Below are 20,508 nucleotides of genomic sequence, written 5' to 3' on the forward strand. Positions count from 1 at the left end.
GTATACTGGAGGACTTAATAATTAATAAAATAACAGAATTTCTGTCAGCACAGTAAATTAGTTCCTTGCCTTTGATATTGTTTTAAAGACTAGGGCAGATAAGGAGTCCAATGTAATTCAGATAACAGTCTCAATTAAAAAGACAAAGCAATTAAACATTTGTGATCTGAATTATGCACTCAAAAAATTTCCACATGCATTATTTAAAAACGCATTTGAAAAAAAAAAACCAGACTCTTAAAAGCACATAGCAAGAATAGAGTGTGGCTGCGGGATATCATTCAAAATTTTTATATATAATAGTCTTCATGTGAAATGCTAAAAACACATACTAAAACCCACCAGCTGAACTACATACGTATTTAGGATACTTCTTGGGGATAGTGTCACTGCAATGCCTTCATTTTCCTTTCTTAAGTAAACCATCATTGCTAAGTATCTTGTCAACATCCTCTACTCATGCTGTTCTTTATCCAGAGGAGTTGTATTTATGTTGTTTGGAAAATGACTTTGAGAACATCTGAAATAAAATTACTCATCTAGTTCCTGAACAATGATGCAGTGGGTTTTTGGCAGGGGGGAGGCTGAAGAAATTTATCATGAACTACTAGGTCTAGGATGACAGGTGGAAAAGCTTCATTAAACTATACTTTTATAAAACAGATTAGTGTACTTGCTTCTTTTCCTTTTCAAAAGTATTGCCATAGTTCTGCTCTACATACCAAAATGTTACAATTCAGATCACTGAAGCACCATTTATTCTCATGAATTACTAACAAAGCACCTGATACCATATTTTAATGAAGAAGCTGGGTCCTAAATGGCTAAAACCAGAACTTTATTTTCACTTATTTAAAGTAAATTTTAACCAACTGCAATTTCAGAAAAGTTCTCAAATACTAGAGACTAAAACCCCAAAGCTAAGTTTGTGATTCTGAAATCAGTTTCTTGTCTTTGTGAAGCAAAATTCTTGCGCCTGAAGGTTGGTAAAACCACTGCTTAGTAATTAGTATTGCCTTCTTTAATAGCTAGCAGAGACACACAGAATAGCCAGTATAAAGTATGCCCTGATACACAAGTTAGTACACAAATACAGTAATGAAATCTGGAGCTTTAACACACACATATTTTGTATCACTTTTTATCTGAACACGATCTGGTCAAAATATGTATGTAAACGATGACTCTAATAACACCTTAAGTAATCTTGTGTCAGAAAGATTAATGAAGCACTGTAAGTAATTGAAAGGGCACTGATTTGCAATTAAAATAATAATCACTTTCAATATTTTTATCTTTACCCAGCTTATCAGCATTAATTATTAGCATTACAGATGATCTTCCAGGTGCATTCTGCTTTATAAACAGTCATTCACGTCTGTACACAGGTTACAAGGCAAACAAGACTTCCAAGTCCTAAATATCAAGAATACCATCTATAATAAGCAAACCAGATTATTTTAGGACTTGACATGATTTAAAGAGTCAATTCAACTGCTCTCCAGCTTTCAGGACAGAAGCAAGCATTCTCTACAAAAGCTGTGTCCCTCATTATTTCTGCTAATTCCACTTCTAGGCTGCTAACAGCAGAGCTAAGTTCTCCATACCTTGTAAAATAGTATGTCACAACAGCCCCTGCTACTGTCATCTGCTGACAGGCTAGGATAAACTCGCTGATCCAGATCAGTCCCACTACATGGTACCACCACATGTATTTCAAAGGGCCTACCATCCGAAATTCAACAAATCCTTCTTCATTTGGGACAGGACTACCTAGAAATAAACGAAGGTAATGGTGCTTAAATCAAGTCAGAAAGAAAGAAGCATACCATCTACAGCAGAACCCCTCTATCTTCTACCAACAGTACTAAACGTCACGTTTAGGAAGATTGTTCATAAGAAAGATACAGTACAATAGCATTTGAAAAAAGCACTAAAGAAAAATATTCTGAATGCACTCAAAATCCCGCAAGACTTCTTTTAATTTATAGCCACATGGTGAAAATTTCCAAAACTACCCACCACCAAATAGCAAAAATTCTTATAATTAACAGAAGCCTGCCTCAGTCATTATTAATTTCAGTCTGCTGCTCTGTTGATATTATTCATACAGTCAGAATTGATATTAAACTTCCTACCTCCTTACATCTGGATGTCAACATTAACAATCACTTTTGTTTTCCGTATGGTAAGTGTTTGTACATGTATTTCAACAGAATTTATGTCTTTAAAGGTATTTACAGACATAAGGAGCAGCTTTATCTAAATCTGTGATTTCATACATTCAGGAATCCATTGACCCTGTCTCATCTGAATAGCAGTATCACATGTTGAGACTGACACTACATGTCAGAACCCTCCTACAATACCCTATTTTGATGTGTTAATCCACACTGAGACGTTTCATCATACACAACGGTTACGTGAACAGCTGATGAGGTTCAGAAAAATACTGAAAGTAACATCGTGTATAAAATGCTTACCTTGAAAACCATTGTTTAGACTTAGCATTGATAGCACCTCCTCCACCTTCTTAGCTATGCTTTTATGCTTATATAAGAAATTAGTCTTTTCTTGTGAATAAATTGAACTATCGTAATAATTTTGGTTCTAGTGAACAAGCTCTTCATAAGTGTAGGCTTCTTCTCATACACGGATAAGGTAGACTTCTTCAGTTCTCCTGGTTTGGATTGAAAAGATCTGGCCCTATTTGCACAAAGACTTTGTTTAACTGATATCAGTGAAGATACTGAGTGCATATAAAGCTAAGAGTACAAACTAGTCTTTGCAGAACCAAGGCCAATCAAAGAGTCTGTCAGAAAAATATAGTATCAGCCTAAACTCTGCTACAAATTGAGTCACAGTGCAGTGGGCTTTAACTTACAGAGCAAAGCATGGGACTGAGACTTAACTCACTTTTAGAGGTGAACATTTTCTGCACATAGCACAGCATGTAATGAAAACTAAAAATTTCAACAGTAATGAGAACAAGAACATGTGAATTCTATTACCTCCCTCCTTTGCTAAGAATTCAGGCTATGAAATAAAAAATATTTATCTTGTATTATCCTGAAATAGCTCTGTGACCTGAAACACTGTTACTTTTCAATCAGCAGTAAAACAATAAATTTCAAGGTTTTAATAATGAATGATGGTCTCAATTGTCTACAACTTACTGCAAAATAACACAGACATCTCCCATTTTAAAAAGCAGTTGCTAGGTTTCTCTAACTTTCTTCTAACTAAGATTTGAACCTATAGGATCGACTAATTCTATAAGCCCTTGTCAGACCCTGAACACAAAGGTATCCTTCCATGCTCTTCACAGCAGGCAGAAATTGAGAGTACAGTGACTGCTCTCAGAATATGGTGTACAAACAGCAGAAAAATCCCCCTAATAATCCTGGGAAGTGCTGAAATAATACTAGACACCTAAGTTATGATCAGCTGAACACTACTTTGAATATATTTCATTTTGGGAGACAGAAAATGTGGGCAATGGCCCTTTCATTACTATGTCTTCATCTGTGTCAGTACTGGCTACAATACAATACAATACTTTATGAGATCAGCTGTAAGTTCAGCTGGTTTTGACCTGTTTATGTAAAATTAGAGGCAAATATTGGAAAAATTTTTATAGCAGTATTATTAATGGAGTCTTGTGGTTTGCACCATGCCAACTTGCATCAAATCAAAAAGCCAGCCTAAGGCACAAAATACCATACTGGCAGTGCAGACTCAAATGCACAATAACTTTCTTGAAACAAGCGTTTTGAAGTCACTGAAGCACACAACAACAGAAGCATAGTATGTGAGGTTTTTTCCCAAGGTTCCCACACGCTTTTTAACCAACTCTGCCTGAAATCAAACAAAAATGAAGTGGAATTTATTTAAAATAAACCTGGTAGCTGCTTACCTGTAGTACCAAGGAAAAGCAGGACTGTGATCCAGTATGTCCAGAAGAGGATAAGCACAAAGAACGTCCAAAACGGCTGGAAGACTAGCAGAGGCAGGTGAATGAAGACCTTGCCGGCCACGTGGAACAAGGCAATGGTGAGAGCTACTCGTTTGCGCATAATTAACATTATCAAGAACAAGATAACCTAGAGGGAGAAGTTTCCAAATCATATTTTAAAGAAACATAAAATAAGCAAGTTATAATTTTGCACTGGTAGGATACTCAAACACAGCAAATTAACACATGCTTTATCTAGAAGATCACATGTAAAACCACTATCAGTTTCTTCTGGTGATAAATTATTTTACAAATTATACTTCTGGGGAATTCCAATCTCATAATTATGTATTTGGAATCATCATCAGCCTCAGGCTTATGATATTACACTGATTCTATCCTCAATTATGCTTTACAAACCAGTTAAATCAATAAGATTTCACAAAGAATACAATTTAACATGTACATTTGGGCATGGTGTGGTGGATTTGTCATATAAGTTAATCAAACATAGTCAATTTTTGGTATTAAAATCAGTAACTCTGGAACAAGCAGCAAGGCCTGAAGAACATAAATTGGTTCAGTAATAATTTTTAGTATTTTAGTTCACAACAATCCTTCTATAAATGGAAAAATTTGGGAACAACAGATTTTGGAAGTAGGAATTGTCTAAGTACTTTCAAATAAACTGAAATTATGAAGTACCTCTGAAATGGGAACCTAAGAAAAAAAATCTCATAAGGGAAACTGGATTGGGAGTCCAGTATTGTACCAATTCATGAAAGTCCCTGTGGATATTTTGCAGTAGAGGAGAGTAGCTGCAGGGTCAGGAACTCTCTCCTGACTCAAAAACTGATTTACAGAACAATGCCTAGAAGCCAAAAAAAAAACAAACAAAAAAATCACTGCAACAGAGCTTGCAGTAGAAAAGTAGAAATAAACTCTTCAAAAATGTGTGCAATGTAAACCTTTCACCTGAATTAAAAAAAAAAAAAAAAAAAAAAAGAGACAACCAGAAAGACAGAAAAAGAAAATAATATAGACATTAACGCATACCGTGAAGACTGTAGCTGAAATGGCATAGATCAGAAGAGCCTGAAGATTGTCTTTGGCTATTTGAGTCTCAACAGCACTGGCAGATATTCGTTGCTTAGCGTAGAGCCACCACAGGACTCCTGTACCACCTATGTTTTAGGGAGAAAAAAAAAAGGGTAACAAAGATGTTCCCTCCATATGATGCAGTTATACTAACAAGTAGCAAAGAAACTAAACAGTTTCTTATTTTAAGTCGTCTGGTACAGAAGGCTCAAGAGTACTGACAGCTAACCCAACAGAAACTTCTGAGGATGGAGAAGCGCCCTCCTCTCAAGTGGATTTTCACAGTTTCACCCCACTATGACCGCTTAAGGGACTTGCAGCTTTCCAACTCTGTGTTTCAGGGTGAAATGCATGAGAGGACTAGTTCACAGGAATCCCTAACAACAAAGATCACAGCTCCCATTAGACAGGCAACAGAGTAACAAAAAGAATAATAAAGAGTTATATGGTAGGACATATGTATATATGTACATAATATGGTTATGATAGGGAGGAAGAATTTAGGAGGAGGAACAGAGAGGGACCTTTGGATTAGGATGCAAAATAACAAAAGGAACAAAAGAAGTCTACAACTCCTAGAAAGACTAATTGAGACGAGAAGGAAGAGCCCTGATACTGAAAACAGCACCTCAAGTTAATGACATATGGATACACCTGCATCAGACAACATCTTTTGGGCATTGGAAAAAACATCAGTGAAAGGCTCAGGAGGCCAATATAGTGTGAGGTACTTTCTTCTAACCCCGGTTATGAAATTCTAGCCTTATGGCCAGAATTTCGTTCTCATATTCTAGCTACCTTTCCAAGGCAGAACTTTTCTTAAATATAGAACTCCAGCTCCTCAGGGAGTGTTTTGAGTATCTTTCTCTATTTTGTTGTAATTTCTGAATCAGCTGCATAACCTTATCTAGAGCTCACAAGTCTTTGCTGAAGGTACTCTGTTCAGGTCTAAAATAGAGGATGCTCTTTTGGTGTACCCTGAACACTGAATACCAAATAAGCAGTATGTTTCACAATTGTCATGTTCTTGTTCAGTCTGTGTAATGGATGCGAGTTTTTAGAACATTATAACAGATGGCAATAAGTCATTCAACTCTTTTACTCAACATAGTTGCTCAGCTTCTTAAGAGAACATGAATGAAAAAAAAATTATTTTTTCCCTTTCCTGTGGCCAGAGATCCCGTGAACAGTAAGAAGAAAAAACAAGAGATCCTGACAAGACATAGATGGTCTCTATTTTTTTCCATCCCTTGCAGTCATGCATTGCAAGAATTAAATTGCTAGTACTTCCTAATTTAATTATTCTATTTTTGTTCCTTCCCTACAGTCATCTGTCCATACATTTTGGCTTTGCTACTAAGTATCAACAATAAAAAAACTTTAGTTTTACAAATGTGAAAGTTAATGTGATAAAGCAAGACTATCGTCATGCAAGTGAAATAATTTTGGATGAAACAATCTTTGGCCATTCTCGAGATGGCATGGCTGGTTGCATTTCATACATGACCTAGGTCATGCAGGACTTTGAGTCATATGGAAATACAAGGATATGATCAGAAATGCTAAAAAAGCACCTTTGCTTCTTCTCATCAAGAGCAGATCTTAGATACACCTACAGAACTACTTGGAGGACTGAAGGGGCTGATGAACCAACCTGTCAGGGTTGTATGGACACATCTACATCCTAAGGGTTCCCTGAGGCTGCAGAAATAATAGTTGCCCTTTAATTCCTGCACACTTGAATACATCCAGCAGGTAGGTCTGCCATCAGACACACCCAGACTAGCTGTCTTGCTTACGTGTTAGGAAGGCAGGTTAAGAAGTAGGAAACTTTTAGGGCTGTGCTACAAGTGCTGTGAGGAATATCCTGTATTGCCTATGTGGGCGCTAGTGAGATAGGCTGACAGGAAGCTGGTCAGCCAAGCAGGGAGTGCATCAAATCTCTAAGGAGCAATACTCTCTGGGAGAGGACTGCAACTACAAAGGCGGCATTTTTGGCATTTGTCTTGCAAGGAACATAAAGGAAAGCTGAGGGGAAATGCATGGTCCAAGATCTGTGCAGGATGCAGCTGGCCTGAGGACATGGAGCACAAAGATTAGAACTGGGCACTCGGAAACTGGGAGACAAATAAGACTTACCGAGTGATCCCAGAATGACAAGAATTGTTAAAATCCAGACAAGTACTCTTGAAATGTACCTGATTATAACCATCAAAATCATGGACAACACTGCAAAAGAAGACAAATAAAATAAGTAGAGCAATTATTTCAAGTAGAAATAGCCTTCCTAATTCTCCCACTGCACTAAGATAACTGCCTTCTAACAGAATTTTTAGACAGAGATTTATTTTCTGAGGCTTACAAACTGCCTGCACAGATAGCTAAGGAAACTGGGCACCTCTACACCTTCTGCTTTGATACTGTTGATTAAAACAAAGACAGCATAAATACGTTTACATGGTACATTAAATACAAGACATAATGCGTACATACGGGCAGAGATGTATTTAGACAATGACAAAACAGACAGCAAGACATGATAGTACTCCGAGTCTGGTAACATAAGCACACCTCCTGAAGACCAGAGCAGAATTTGCACTCAAATACACTTGTCAAACAAGTGCAGATACACCTGTGCATTCCAAAATGTCGTGCCAGTAAAAAGTAAAAAAAAAAAATTACTACCTTATTTTCAATATTCAAAATTAGTACTTTAACAAGCTTTGTTCATATAGTTCCACTGCCATTCAGGAACTGTATGTTAAAAAGCCCTCTACAATCGCAGCCGACTAAGACTTAGTGAGTGGTGTGTGTAAGTGCATGCACATATTTTTGCATATACTTATTTGTGTACAGCAGTTACGTGAAAACCACTGCAATTGGCTTTCTGAATCACACAATCTTACACATTATTTAAAAACTAATACATTCTGTTTAACTATGAAGGTATAAAAAACTTTTTTTTTAATTAAATGTATGTAAAACTGTACTAACTTCTGACTAATCCAACAGTAGCACTGCTAATCAGCCACTAGCTTTCAGATTCGGAATGGTCTTTCTACCTTTATTATCAAATATTGCAGCTGTCAGGATAGAAGAATAATCAGATTTCCAGTCATAGTTCAAAAGATACTCAATGGTATTTAGCATTTTGCAATTTCTTTTTTTTTAATGGTACCTAGCATCCTCTTTTTTTTTTTTTAACCACAACGGCAGACAAAGGAATTCTTTATCTTGTACATCTTCTCAGTGTTTCTTTATAAACCACATGAGGCTTACATACATGGATAGTATCTGGAGCTTCCCATTTTAGGATTTCAGATTTTATACTTGGTAGGAGTAAAATAAATTAATTATGAAAGTAATATATATGGGTGAGTAGCATTCCACCTTAATTCACACGAATTCATTAAAACAGCACTTCAGCCTAGTGCGATGTGTCACTTTATAGGCCACAGCCATCTCGGAACCACAGAAACAATTCAGCACCTCTATACTGCAGTGAATTTCCAGCTATTCAGACAAGGCTGAGATTTTCAAAGGTCTAAAGTTTTTACCTTTGGGGTAAGGGGAAGAAGGGCGTAACATCCAATACAACAAATGGGCACCTAACTTTCTTGTTTTCTCTCTGAAAGTTTTCATATCCCTGGACAAGTATGTTAAATGAAACAAGCTAACCCCCTTACATTTTACAAGAGTGTGGTATTGTGTACTTCTCACTCAGCACTTTTTTTTGGAAAGGGTTTATTTGGACTTGGCTTAGCAGAAGATGAATATTAGAAAAGGGAAAGGTGAATATTATAATAAAAGTGAGGATAATGGGATGTTCTGTTAACTATACCAAAACTAATGTTGGCTAATCAGCTGCAACACATCCTCTGTATCTCATAATCAGTGAAAGAGGAGGAAAAAAACAGGAATATGTATGTATATTGTTTCTGAATAAATTATTCACTGTCAAATAACATTTTAAAAAAGCATTCTGAACCATTTTCTAAAGGCTCGTTGCTATCATACATTTTTTTGCTCATATTGTTGTTAGAGGGTGTTAACAATCTCCTAATGCAATACTAAGAAATAGCTAGTAATGAGAAAAACAATTACCTAGTGATAACAAGCAAAGTCCCATTATAATCTCTTTGCTGGTCATAACTCCACTAATCAGCCTGTGTAAGACACTACTGTCACTGACAAAGGTGATCAGGGCCTCTGCAAACTTGGCATAGCAGGAAATGTTCACAGGAGCACAGCGATGGAAGAATGGAATAGGTGCACTGGTGACACAAGAAAAAAAAAATCAGAAAAAAAAATTACTCCTACTTAATATAAATGCCACATCAACACACAAATGAAAGGTGAATAGATGCAACCACTCCACCCTCATAACATCATAACCAGAAACCATGCGTTGAATGCACAAGTGCTGCTGCTGGAATGAGGATGATCATAATGGGAAGTGACGCAGTTCTTACAAGTAACTCTGTGAGGCTGGAGTGCACAGTCCAGTAGGAAATTATCACCCTCCCCCCTTAAACGGCAAGGCTTAGAAAATACATATTCCTATTTCCACTTAAAAGTCTGTCATTCAAGTGTCAGGTGGTGAACCAGCAGCTGAAACAATGCCTTTCACTCGTGTTAGAATGGAATACTGGCCCATATTTGCAGCAAAAGAAATCCCAGACTGACAATACTCTTCTTGCAAGCATACATGTTATGCTAAAAGACATCAGCACTTACAACTGCTGCCAAGCAAATCCAATGTATTTACTCAGTCTTTTCCCATACTAAGCTTGCTCTCTCATTGAAGATTACAATCACAGTGTTTACTTTCATTAATTTTGTTAAAGTTATGCACTATATTCTTTGCAAAACATGCAAAAATGCCTGTATTGTTTCATTATTCCTGAACTGTTTTGGAAGCACCCTCCTCCAAAATACTGACGCCATGCATTAAACTTTTCTGAATGCTCAGCAGAACCTGTTATCAAGTCCATCAGAGGAAGATACAAGAGAGCAAAAACTTCACTTTAAAAGTGGGTAATTTTGTTTTCCAAATGTTTCCCATTAAGTAGCTGCCTTTTTTGCTCATAAATTATGGCAGATCTCAAAGTGGCCTATTACATCTTTTGATCAATCTTTCCAATTATACCTCAGACACATGTTCCATGAATTACATGTTCTTTCCTGTAATTGTATGCAAAGAAGGGTCTTTCATATTAAGTCCGTCTTTTCTTCTAGCCTCTAAATTTGTTCCACCCTCCTCAGTCGTCCTTACTTAAAAGATTTCAGTGGACTGTAGCAGCAATGCACATAATCTTTTGCAGTTTCCCCATTTCAGCAATCACCTATAAAGCAGCAATTTTCTGTTCTCGGTAACTATTTGTTAAGCCCAAGCATTTCCGAAATTCTGTCATTTTAAATACACAGTGAGTAAACCAGCTGCCTTAGGCACATCCTTTCTATGCATTGTTTTTTGGGAAAAAAAGATGAGACGCTGAAAGCCACAAGTGTGTAATTATTCTGTACCGAATTCAGGAGAAATTATGTTCACCTGCCATACCTAGGTAATTAATAGATCCTAGGTTTTTGTTTGAAGTGACTGACAATTGTGAATTACATGGTTTTAAACTTACTGTGCTGAGTAGGTAATTGGATTTGGAGATGCTCTTGATGGTCTACTTTTCGGTAGTGATGAAGACAGCAGTTAAGTATAGCAAAGTAATTGTGAATTAGTCCCAATTGTTAAAAAACAAGCTAAAACCATAATGATGGCTGCCCTACTTAAAAGGCAGCCCATGTGTTCTCTCAGCCTCTTACAAACAGCCTATTTTGGAACATGCAGCACACTGTCGTTCATTATATGCAGTAATACTGGGAGATACTGAAATCTGAGAGGTTTATTTAATTGTTAACTGCTCCAACTTTGCAGAAAGCCTAGAGTATTTAGAAGTTGTCAATATCAATATCAAAGTACAAATTCTAAGCTGGGAATAGGCTGAAGACTGCCATTCCTGCATCTAAATAAAATGGCCGTTTTGAATAGGGAGGCTAATGGGATTAAAATACTCTTTCAAAATACATTCCACCAGGAAAAAATGCTTTTTGCTTACCAGACTTTATATTACCCATCTAACACCCCTTAAGCTATAGCAATTTCACTACACATTTTAAGTTACCTATTTTTGTGTGCAATAATTAATTTCTAACTTTGTTGTAATTAATTTAAAAAAATGAGGTTAGTGGTTCCTACAAGCTTTCTTGAGTAAATAGAACTCCTGAGAATCCACCTTTTGAGATCTGCTGCTATTTCAGTGGTTCTGACTGAATGAGTCAGTGAGGTAAGGTGTTTTGTTTAATAAAAAAATGCAATAGTAGATCTATTCTCAGTGACCTGTACTATTTCATATGGCCTCTTGATTATAACTTGGTATATTGCATAGCAAAAAGGAATTACACGTTTCAGAGAATAACAACATGATACTTAATCACAAACACGAGCAGATGATGTTAAAAATTGTATTTTTAAAGCAATATTCAAAAGAAGTTAAGAGACCCATCTGATGAACATGTTCAAGTACTAGATTTCAGAGGAGACCTTTTTCCTCTCACTACTACACCTGGGTACACATAGCAACCTGTGTGTGGAGAACCTGGTTGGAGTGCCACTGCTACCTGCTCCTAATAACCTCTACAGAGCAGCCCCTTAGCACAGCTTGACGCAACTGTTTGATAAACGCTGCAGGGAAAAGCTGCATAAGTTTTCCTCTAGGGTCCTCTATTTCAAAACTAAACAGCAAAGTCATGCTTTACTGAGGCTGAGATGTGCTAGACACTGTTTCTGGAAGACAAATGTATTGCTAGCTGCATTGCTAGATTGCACTGCTGTGTCAAAGTTGGACATAGTGCCTTGAAACCAGAGGATCTGAGTCCATTGAGAAGTGGAGAGTCAACCAGAGGGCATGAAGAAGCCTGGTCATCAAACAGGGACAATCCTCACAGCGTATGCCCTCTCCATCCCATGGACCTAATGGGAGGCAGATGATGGTTCATACATCTGACAGATGAAATCTGAAAACAGAAGTGTTGGGTAAGTTCTTCCCGAATGCCTCAGCCTACAGCGTGTTGGGTTTTCATTTGTTTGTCTCCACAGGATTCCATTTCCTATCCAAATTACACTAATTTACTCAAATAATTTAACTACAAAAATCTGAAAAACAGAGTGGTTTACAGATACAATATTGGCCTTTTTTGCTTTAGGGCATTAAGTTCAGACTTTTCTCTGAACTTATCTCAGAAAATATTCAAATGTATTGAGCATTTTATTCATATCAAATAAAATAGGGGAAATACTCCACCTACACAATAGCTTTTAAAAAATAACTTGAGGTAGTTTTTGCAAGGAATTTACATAGTGTCATTAGAGCTCTGACATTGTTCTATCCTCCTGTTTTCTTACTGAGCTATATTCATTCAGACTGAATGACATGGGAACACACAGCGAGAAAAGTCAATATAATTCTGGCAAAAATTAAGACTGACAAGCCTTTTCAGTATGCAAGCTGGCACTGAAGTTTTCATTTGTTTTTGTATTACAGCTATAACAGCTGGTTAGCTGCAAGGAATATTAATCTGCTGTGGGGAAAAGCAAAAAAAGTTAATATTCCAGCTGCTACTTATTGTCACTACAATATAAAAAAATTATTCACTGGAGAGGCTACCATGCAGACAAAAGAGAATTGAAGTTTTTAGAACTGACACAATTATAACATTTAATAAAATCATAACAGAAAACTATGCGTAGGGCAAGACTGCAGTTACAACCCACTACTGAATATGTTTGAGAAGCTAAATTTTGAGAAAACACAAACGATTCTTCTTGAGTGAGTGGAATTACTGACAGAAGGGTGTGCACGCAGCAATGCTTGTCTCCACACTTCCTGCCAGCATAGCTAACAGAGTTTCTGGAGCTACAAACTTTCCTCTCCTACTTCACAAAAAGCAGTCTACTAAAATATTTTAAACAATAAAACTCAAATCGATCTCTTTATAAAATATAGCCCTCTTTTTGGTACTTGACCATCCTCATATTGGTCATTTGAGGACTGAAAGAATAAAAAATGAAGCCACTTGCTAAACCTGACTGGCTGAGGTAAGGTGTAAGAAGTGAACACTGAAGAAAGCTGTGTGTGAATATATCTTTTTTCCTCCCAAAGATCCAAAGTGCTCCATAATTGTCTCTGATCTGCATTGCTGACAGCTAGCTGGTTATAGGGTGAAAGGCAGTAAAACAGCTGATACTCAGCACAGCGTCAGTTACACGAGATGAGAACTTGAAGATACCAGTTCAATATTGTCAGTAACACGTGCCTGAATAGTTTGGGTTTTTCTTTAAGAGTTGCTTTCAAAACGTCTTTTAAAAACATGTGGCAATAATACACTAAAACATCCACCTATAAGACAGAATAAATTTGTGCTGCATATTTTCTAAAGAGCTATCATGAACAAAACAAATGTCTGCTCCCTCCACCCCCAATCAGACAAGATGTTAGTATTACCTCTCTGGAACAGGATATTTAGGACATAACTTGGCGGCCCTTGGGTCTGTAGTATATTCTGATGGCTGTAGTTCATAGCTACACAGCGTGGATCCTGTTGAAAAAAAAAGACTGATGTGGTAAAAAAAATAAAAACCAAATATTCCTATTCTTTGCTAATGGTACTAAAACTGATATAGGTCCTGATTCTGCAGCTCCTCATGTTATTACCACAAAGTTATGCTACAGTTCCTCCTGTAATGGAACAGTGAATGAAGCCCAACACAGGCTTCAGTGTAACAGAATGACACTCTGAATCTAGCTTTGGGTCTTCCAACGTTGGAGTATTCGATTTGAAAAGGCTAATTCACAATGCAGTGTAAGAGAGAAGGACACAAAGCACTTCGATGTCACCCTCCCCTGCGACTCCACCACACTTGTTCTTGATCATTTTTAGTGCATGAATATTACATAAGACAACATTTGTTATAGAAATAAACCATTCAAGTGGGTTTTTCAGGAATTGTTTTGATGTTTTCAAAATACAACACAAGCTTTGACCGCATTAGATGTCCAAAGCTTTTAACAAAGCTGAACTCTCTCTATAAACAAATTAGTAGAGCACAAAAAAGATCAAGTTGCCTACAACCAAATTCAAACATAATTTAAGCTTTCCTTCGTACATGACACTTGCCTAATGGAAGTACATTACCCAGACAGATCTCTTCCCATTTATCTATAATCAAGATACTGCACATCTGAGCCAATGCTTCTAGGAATATAGTAACTGGCAAACCAGATTGGAGCAGTGATCTCTCAGAAACTGGAAGAGGTAAGAAAGCCTCCAACCGTATAAGCTGCCTAAGCAAAGATGAGTTTCTTCCCAAGCTTGTTTATGAACAGATTGCTTACTCCCTAGTCCAAGTGATCTGGATACATAGCCTTTAGTGTTTTTTCCTACACAATAACCTAAGGACATCTTGGTCATCCCTATAAATATTCAATTATTTCCCTTATGAAAGTCTCCTCTCCAGAAATACTTTCTAGCAGAGTTCTACAAATTGGATCTGGACAATACACACACACATTCACCCAAATTAAACCAAGACTTTTAACAAACAACCTCATCTTGGTCTGCATGACACCAAACAGAAGTATTATAGAATTTATAGCAATTATAGAATATTATTTGCATAAATCTTGTTTACCATTGTCACATTGCTACCTCTATGAAGGGACATCTTCTATTTATAGACTGGAAGAGAAGACAGAGAGCAGCTGAGTGGACTATCCAATGCAGCCTCTGGAACACTACTTAAATACCACTTCTACAAATTAGTTTTTTGGGGGCAGGTCCAAAAAACTATAAATACACCACTGAAGAAAGTTAGATTTCCTACAAAGACAAGGTATCGGGTAAAACATCTGAACTCCATTTTCAATTATACTGTTTATATGAATCCTTATACCTCTACTGGCTTACATGGTACACATGGCATCAGACAAACAGACATCAGACTAAACTACCTAATATCTAAAAGTAATTATTACTCTTTTTGGACGAAAAGACTCTATACTGCTGCAAAATTTTTTAACCTATTCTTGTAGATATGAAAACCTCTGGAGCAAGTGCATTTACAAACAACTCCAGAATTTCATGGAGGGGCAGCAGTAAAGAGTCACAAGTTTATCTTAAAGAGACAAGGAAAAGGAAGGTTGCAGGCATTTACATTTATCTTATTTTGAATATAGGCCAAAAGCTAAATTATAAAGACTACTAGAATAGGACATCCTATAGGAAGAAGGGTGTGGGGTGTGGGCTGTGCTGTATATGAACAACTGTATACAGATTCATGATATAAAATGTTCAGTACCAGCTTGGTAATTTTGCCATTCAACATTACCAGTGTTGAACTACAGTTAAAGTATTTATGCAGAGCCCCCCCCCCCCCCCCCCCCCCAAATAAGTCTAAGGGACACAGCTGATCAGTGGATGCCCATGCCTCCTTGTGACTTCTAGCAGTTCATGCAGAATGGAAAAAGGCCATGATTTGCTACTGCCAGGGAAGAGGGATCTAGGTTCTTTGCACCAAATGTGTATCTGAAGACCTTCTCTTTATATCACAAATGTAAGCCAAGCAAAACACAATACCAGATCCTAATCTGCAACACAGGTCACAAGCCATTCAAGCAGGACTTGTAGACTAGGGTAACCCAACAAACCCTTGGCTGTGGAGTAAACCGGGGGGCACCTTGCGAGGCCCCTGTTGAACCTAATTGCATGTTCCCTCCTGTCATGCAACGGAGCAGTGGGCAACTCTGGCTGCTACCATCACGTTTTGCCTAGGAACTGCTCTTTGTATTTCTTCCCTTCAGCTCTCTACCTCATGTAGCGCGCTTCTTTAGACTCACAGCCAAGCAGAAAAATATTTTCATGGAGCTTGTCAGACAAGGGCCATAAACCACCCTGCATATAAAAAAAACTACTAGTCCAATAGCCAAAATAATGCCCATGAGATTTATTTGTTCTTTTGTCCTATATAATTAGGCAGAATAAGTTTTTACTATTCCCATAAATATTTATTTCTTTATATTTTGAAAACGTTCCAACTTCTCTAATACTGTGTGGGAGAGCTCTACAACCCAAATGTGTGCTTGAGTACTGTATCACTTTATCTTAAACTGATTTCTTAACAAAAGAGTCCCAGTGCCTCAATAAATAAAAGTTTGAATTTTGTGTGAAAGCGGGAGGAATGGACTTCTTTACCAAACCTTCCACCCCACACTAGCTATTCTGAATTAGTAGAGACTGTCTTAGCACAGCCAGTCTTATTATTGCTGTTTGAGTTTGCAAGGCCTGCAAAAGCTTAAGGAAGAACTTGAATCACCTACCTTGCTGAGATAATTAGTTTACCAAAGACACCACTATTACTCCTAAATTATTATCACTCATAAATGTTTCAAAAACATTACAGGTAGAATTTGGAGAACCAACTAAAAAAAAAAATCATTAAAGTAATACATCCTTTGCTTCCTATGGCAGTGCACACATTTCTTCTGGAGGAATCATTAGGCAAACAACATCAAACTGTCCTACAGGGATTGGATTTGAAATCCCAGCGTGTTGTAACCTTAAAGAAAAATACTTCTAAACTATGCATAGAAACAGCTGCAGGGCCACTCGTAAGCACACAGTTTACTAGTCCAACAGTGCTGTATTTGGTGCTTTCACCTACAAAGTGATATTCTGGAGACATAACACAGCTTCTGTTCCATGGTTTCTTTTCCATGAATATTGCTGCTCCAGCGATGAGAATATTTTGGGGCCATGACTGGAGCAAAGTATCTTAAAACACAAACTTTCCTTTCAACCTTAACCTAGCCATAGGAGAGAAAGCCACCACCACTTTTAAAACCCTTCTTTCTGTTTTGGCTAGGCTTGGATTAGTAAGGAGCTGTACAGTCATTATCTCTGGCATTCTTAAGAACAACTACAATTAGCACAAATTATGTAAAGATGCTATAGAAAACCACAACAAAGGTGGGGGACCAAACTCTTATTTCAAAGATTCTTCCCAACTGAGAAGGCAAATTAATAAAGGTCTTCCTTTAATACATATTAATGATCTTCCATCTGTGGTCTCACTGCTATGAATCTCACTGACAGAACAAGAGGGAATGGCTTCAAGCTCCAACAGGGTAGATTTAGACTGAACATTAGGAAAGAATTTTTCACAGAAAGAGTGGTCAGGCATTGGAATAGACTGCCCAGGGAGGTGGTTGAGTCACCATCCCTGGATGTGTTTAAGAGACGTTTAGATGTGGTGTTGGGGGATACAGTATAGGGGAGAACTTTGTAGAGTAGGGTAGATGGTTGGACTCGATGATCCCAAGGGTCTCTTCCAACCTAGACAATTCTATGATTCTATGATTCTATGACAGTATGCATGTATCAGGCACCTATGTGTTGACATAACTGACATCTAAAAGATCGTATCATGAAGCAGAGATTATAGTTAAAAAACTCAACATCGTATTCCATTTCAAGCATTCTCTCTCCTTCTCAAGCATAATCCTATTAGTCCATCAGTAACATCAGTCCTTCTAACACAGGAATCAAATTCCAGGTAATCACAGATACAGAAACATGCAGAAATGTTAGCAGGAGTGAGACTGTTAAATCACAACTATTGGCGTCTGTACTTTCAGCCCAGTGCTAATTCCTCTTGGGTTCCGGGTGTTTTACGAGCAAGTGTCACCAATTAAAACATAACTAACATTATGAATACATGACTCACAGATGATTATGCTTGACCAACCCCTGCAATACAGCCTATGAGGTACTGACAGCTGGATACTGACAGGGGTGGAGTTCACTGGTATTCAGGAAGGACAAGGCTCCCAGACATTCACAATGATTCAATTCTTAACACTTCTCTACTTTCCTCACTCAAGAGCTTGACTTAACCTGTTGAACTCTTTCAGCTCTAAGCTGTTACTCTGAACCACATTACCAGCCTAATGCTTCACACAATGAGACAACTTGGTACACTACCAATAATTGCATATTATCTTACAACATTATGGATTAGCAACAGGGCATAGAAAAGTGGAAGTTTAAGACACTGGCTCACGTATCTGTAGGGAACTCTGCTGCAAATTCCACAGCCAAAACCCACAGAAGAGGTAGGATGCCAAGCACTACTTCCAGAGAAGGTGGTAAGTTACTATCCATTGCTGACTTCTGCCAGTAAAAGACAATCATGTTGCATGACCTCAGAAAAAGCATGCCTATGGGGAGTAATAACAAGACCCTTTCTTCACAAACTCCTGCCAAGTGGGAAAAGGCTTAGGCTGTCATGAAAGGAAATACACAGATGCTGACCAGACTTTTTTCATTCTTTGTCCACTAGGTCTGACAACAGTAATCATACCCTGTCTACAACTACAGGAAATAATTGTACTCAGAACACAAGCACTAAGAATACATAAAGTTTAGGCTCATATAAGTTTCCTATTTGCCTATAGGTTTTTAGAAGAAAAACACTCCAGAAGCAGACAAATTCACATTTGATGCTTCATTTAGGAATGAAGTGCACAGATTAGCATCAGAGCTGGAAATGAGTGAAAAAACACGCAAACTCCACTTCTTGGCCATTCATTTCAATACGGTCTGAAGCAGCACTTAATGTGGAAGCATCAGAGGACTGCACAGACATACCTAAACACTGCAGCTACCCCTTTTGCAAATGGTGCGGGAATAGAGGCAGAATGCCAAACAAGGATGGAACTGAACCTTAACACCTAAACCTAATCTCTGGGACCCAGTAGAGTCTAGAAAAATAGTGATACTTAGAGATAAGCAAGAAGGCGTAGAACAGATCACCTTGCAGTCAGGACTTCTCAGATTAACATGGCAGATTTGTTCTCAGTGAGGAAAACAAACTTCATTCTCTAGATCTAGCCACTGGTACCTTCCAGAAGCACAGAGTGTTTTAGAGGAAGGAAAGTAAGGGTTGTATATATCTAAACTCCAAGTTGTTGCAGAGGGACATACCATCACATCTTTAAAAGAATGAGAATTAGAGGGCAGGACAAATTGCAGCCTACTTTTACAGATAAATGTGAAATTAAGTATCCTCCAGGGCATGCAAGAATGTTCTGAGAAAAATCCAACACATAAAACCTACTACTTAGATCTTTAAATGTCTCCAGAATTTAAGATCACAAAGAGAACTACTAAGATAACTAAGTGCAGTTACTCTTCTAACTGTACATAAAAATATAAAAATTAAAAAAAATCTTAAGAATCAGAACTCATATTCAGTTGTAATTAAAAAGCTCAGACTATTCTCTTCTCTATTCCCCCACTCCTATCAACAGTACAGAAAGTTGAAAACAAATATTAATTTACTCATTCCTTCATTCATATTTCTTCCAGTGCTAAACAAAATCAGCTATTCTGGAATTAAATTAAAAATCCATCTAGTCCAGTAGCAGATGTTTCCCCTACTGCATCTTTAGCTCTCCTTCACTTATAGCTTAAGGATATCCTTGAGTACTAGCCTATTAAATATCCAAACACTATTATTCTAACAGTTTATCCTTTGGTATCTAAAATACTCTCATGCCAATAAGTTTCATAAATCAACTATAATTTGTCTGCAAAAAGTCTGGCCCTTTGATGTCTAGTAATTTCTTTTTTGACCTCCAGTTTCATATTACTTAAGTTATGTGATCAAGTAACACAATTGTTTTAACCATCTATAAGCTTTTGCTGCTTTTAAAGACCTTAGTCTTCTTGATAGCTTTTTCTTTTCCAGGCAAAAGAATCATTGGTCTTTTCTTGTGATCAACCTTGTTTGCTTTCTCAGGATATGTACACATACTATAAAAAACAATTAATAAACATTACACTGTTGCAGAATGTTGTGCCTCCACCTAATAATCCTCTCACTATCCTCAGCAGTTTTATGATCTCCTTCCCAACTAGCAATAACCATTTTAATGTAAAATGCTAAAATGCCTAAAAGGGGGTGTGGGGGGTCCCCACCCCTTTGTTCTGCAGGCATTCCTTTGCATTTGACATTTTATTCCAGTGTAATTGATTCAGATTTTTTTCATGTAATTCTAAATAATTCAGTAGCTGCAGCAAGCTTTATTACCTTACTGTTCCTCCCCCCCCCCCCCCCCCCCTTCCTAAATGGCTTATTAATGTAATCAATAACACAGTATTACTGGAGGACTCCACACGCAGCCACTTTCTGTTGTGAAAATGACTTTGTTCTGACTAGAGGGTTCATTTCTAACACAAGACAAACCTGACAGGCAGTTCTGGTAACAAGGCACAGTAGCAGTGGATGACTCTGTATCTCAGAAAGAGTCACACCGCAGTTTTATTCCAGCCATTCAAAAAATGAC

At 37.5% G+C, this 20,508-nt stretch overlaps 1 protein-coding gene across 1 annotated transcript in view; it reads right to left on the reverse strand.

Moving 5' to 3' along the window:
- SLC44A1 (solute carrier family 44 member 1) overlaps positions 1-20,508 on the reverse strand; it is a gene marked incomplete at both ends in the record, with an annotated part of 59,261 nt that overhangs the window by 24,457 nt on the left and 14,296 nt on the right. The window contains 6 exons of the mRNA XM_082498101.1: positions 1,608-1,773; positions 3,917-4,103; positions 5,012-5,139; positions 7,193-7,282; positions 9,158-9,327; positions 13,609-13,702. Coding sequence (XP_082354227.1) covers positions 1,608-1,773; positions 3,917-4,103; positions 5,012-5,139; positions 7,193-7,282; positions 9,158-9,327; positions 13,609-13,702 — 835 coding nt within the window. The remainder of the gene's footprint in view (positions 1-1,607; positions 1,774-3,916; positions 4,104-5,011; positions 5,140-7,192; positions 7,283-9,157; positions 9,328-13,608; positions 13,703-20,508) is intronic.

This window comes from Vanellus vanellus (assembly GCF_965231255.1).
Source record: "Vanellus vanellus genome assembly, chromosome: Z".
Taxonomy (NCBI): domain Eukaryota; kingdom Metazoa; phylum Chordata; class Aves; order Charadriiformes; family Charadriidae; genus Vanellus; species Vanellus vanellus.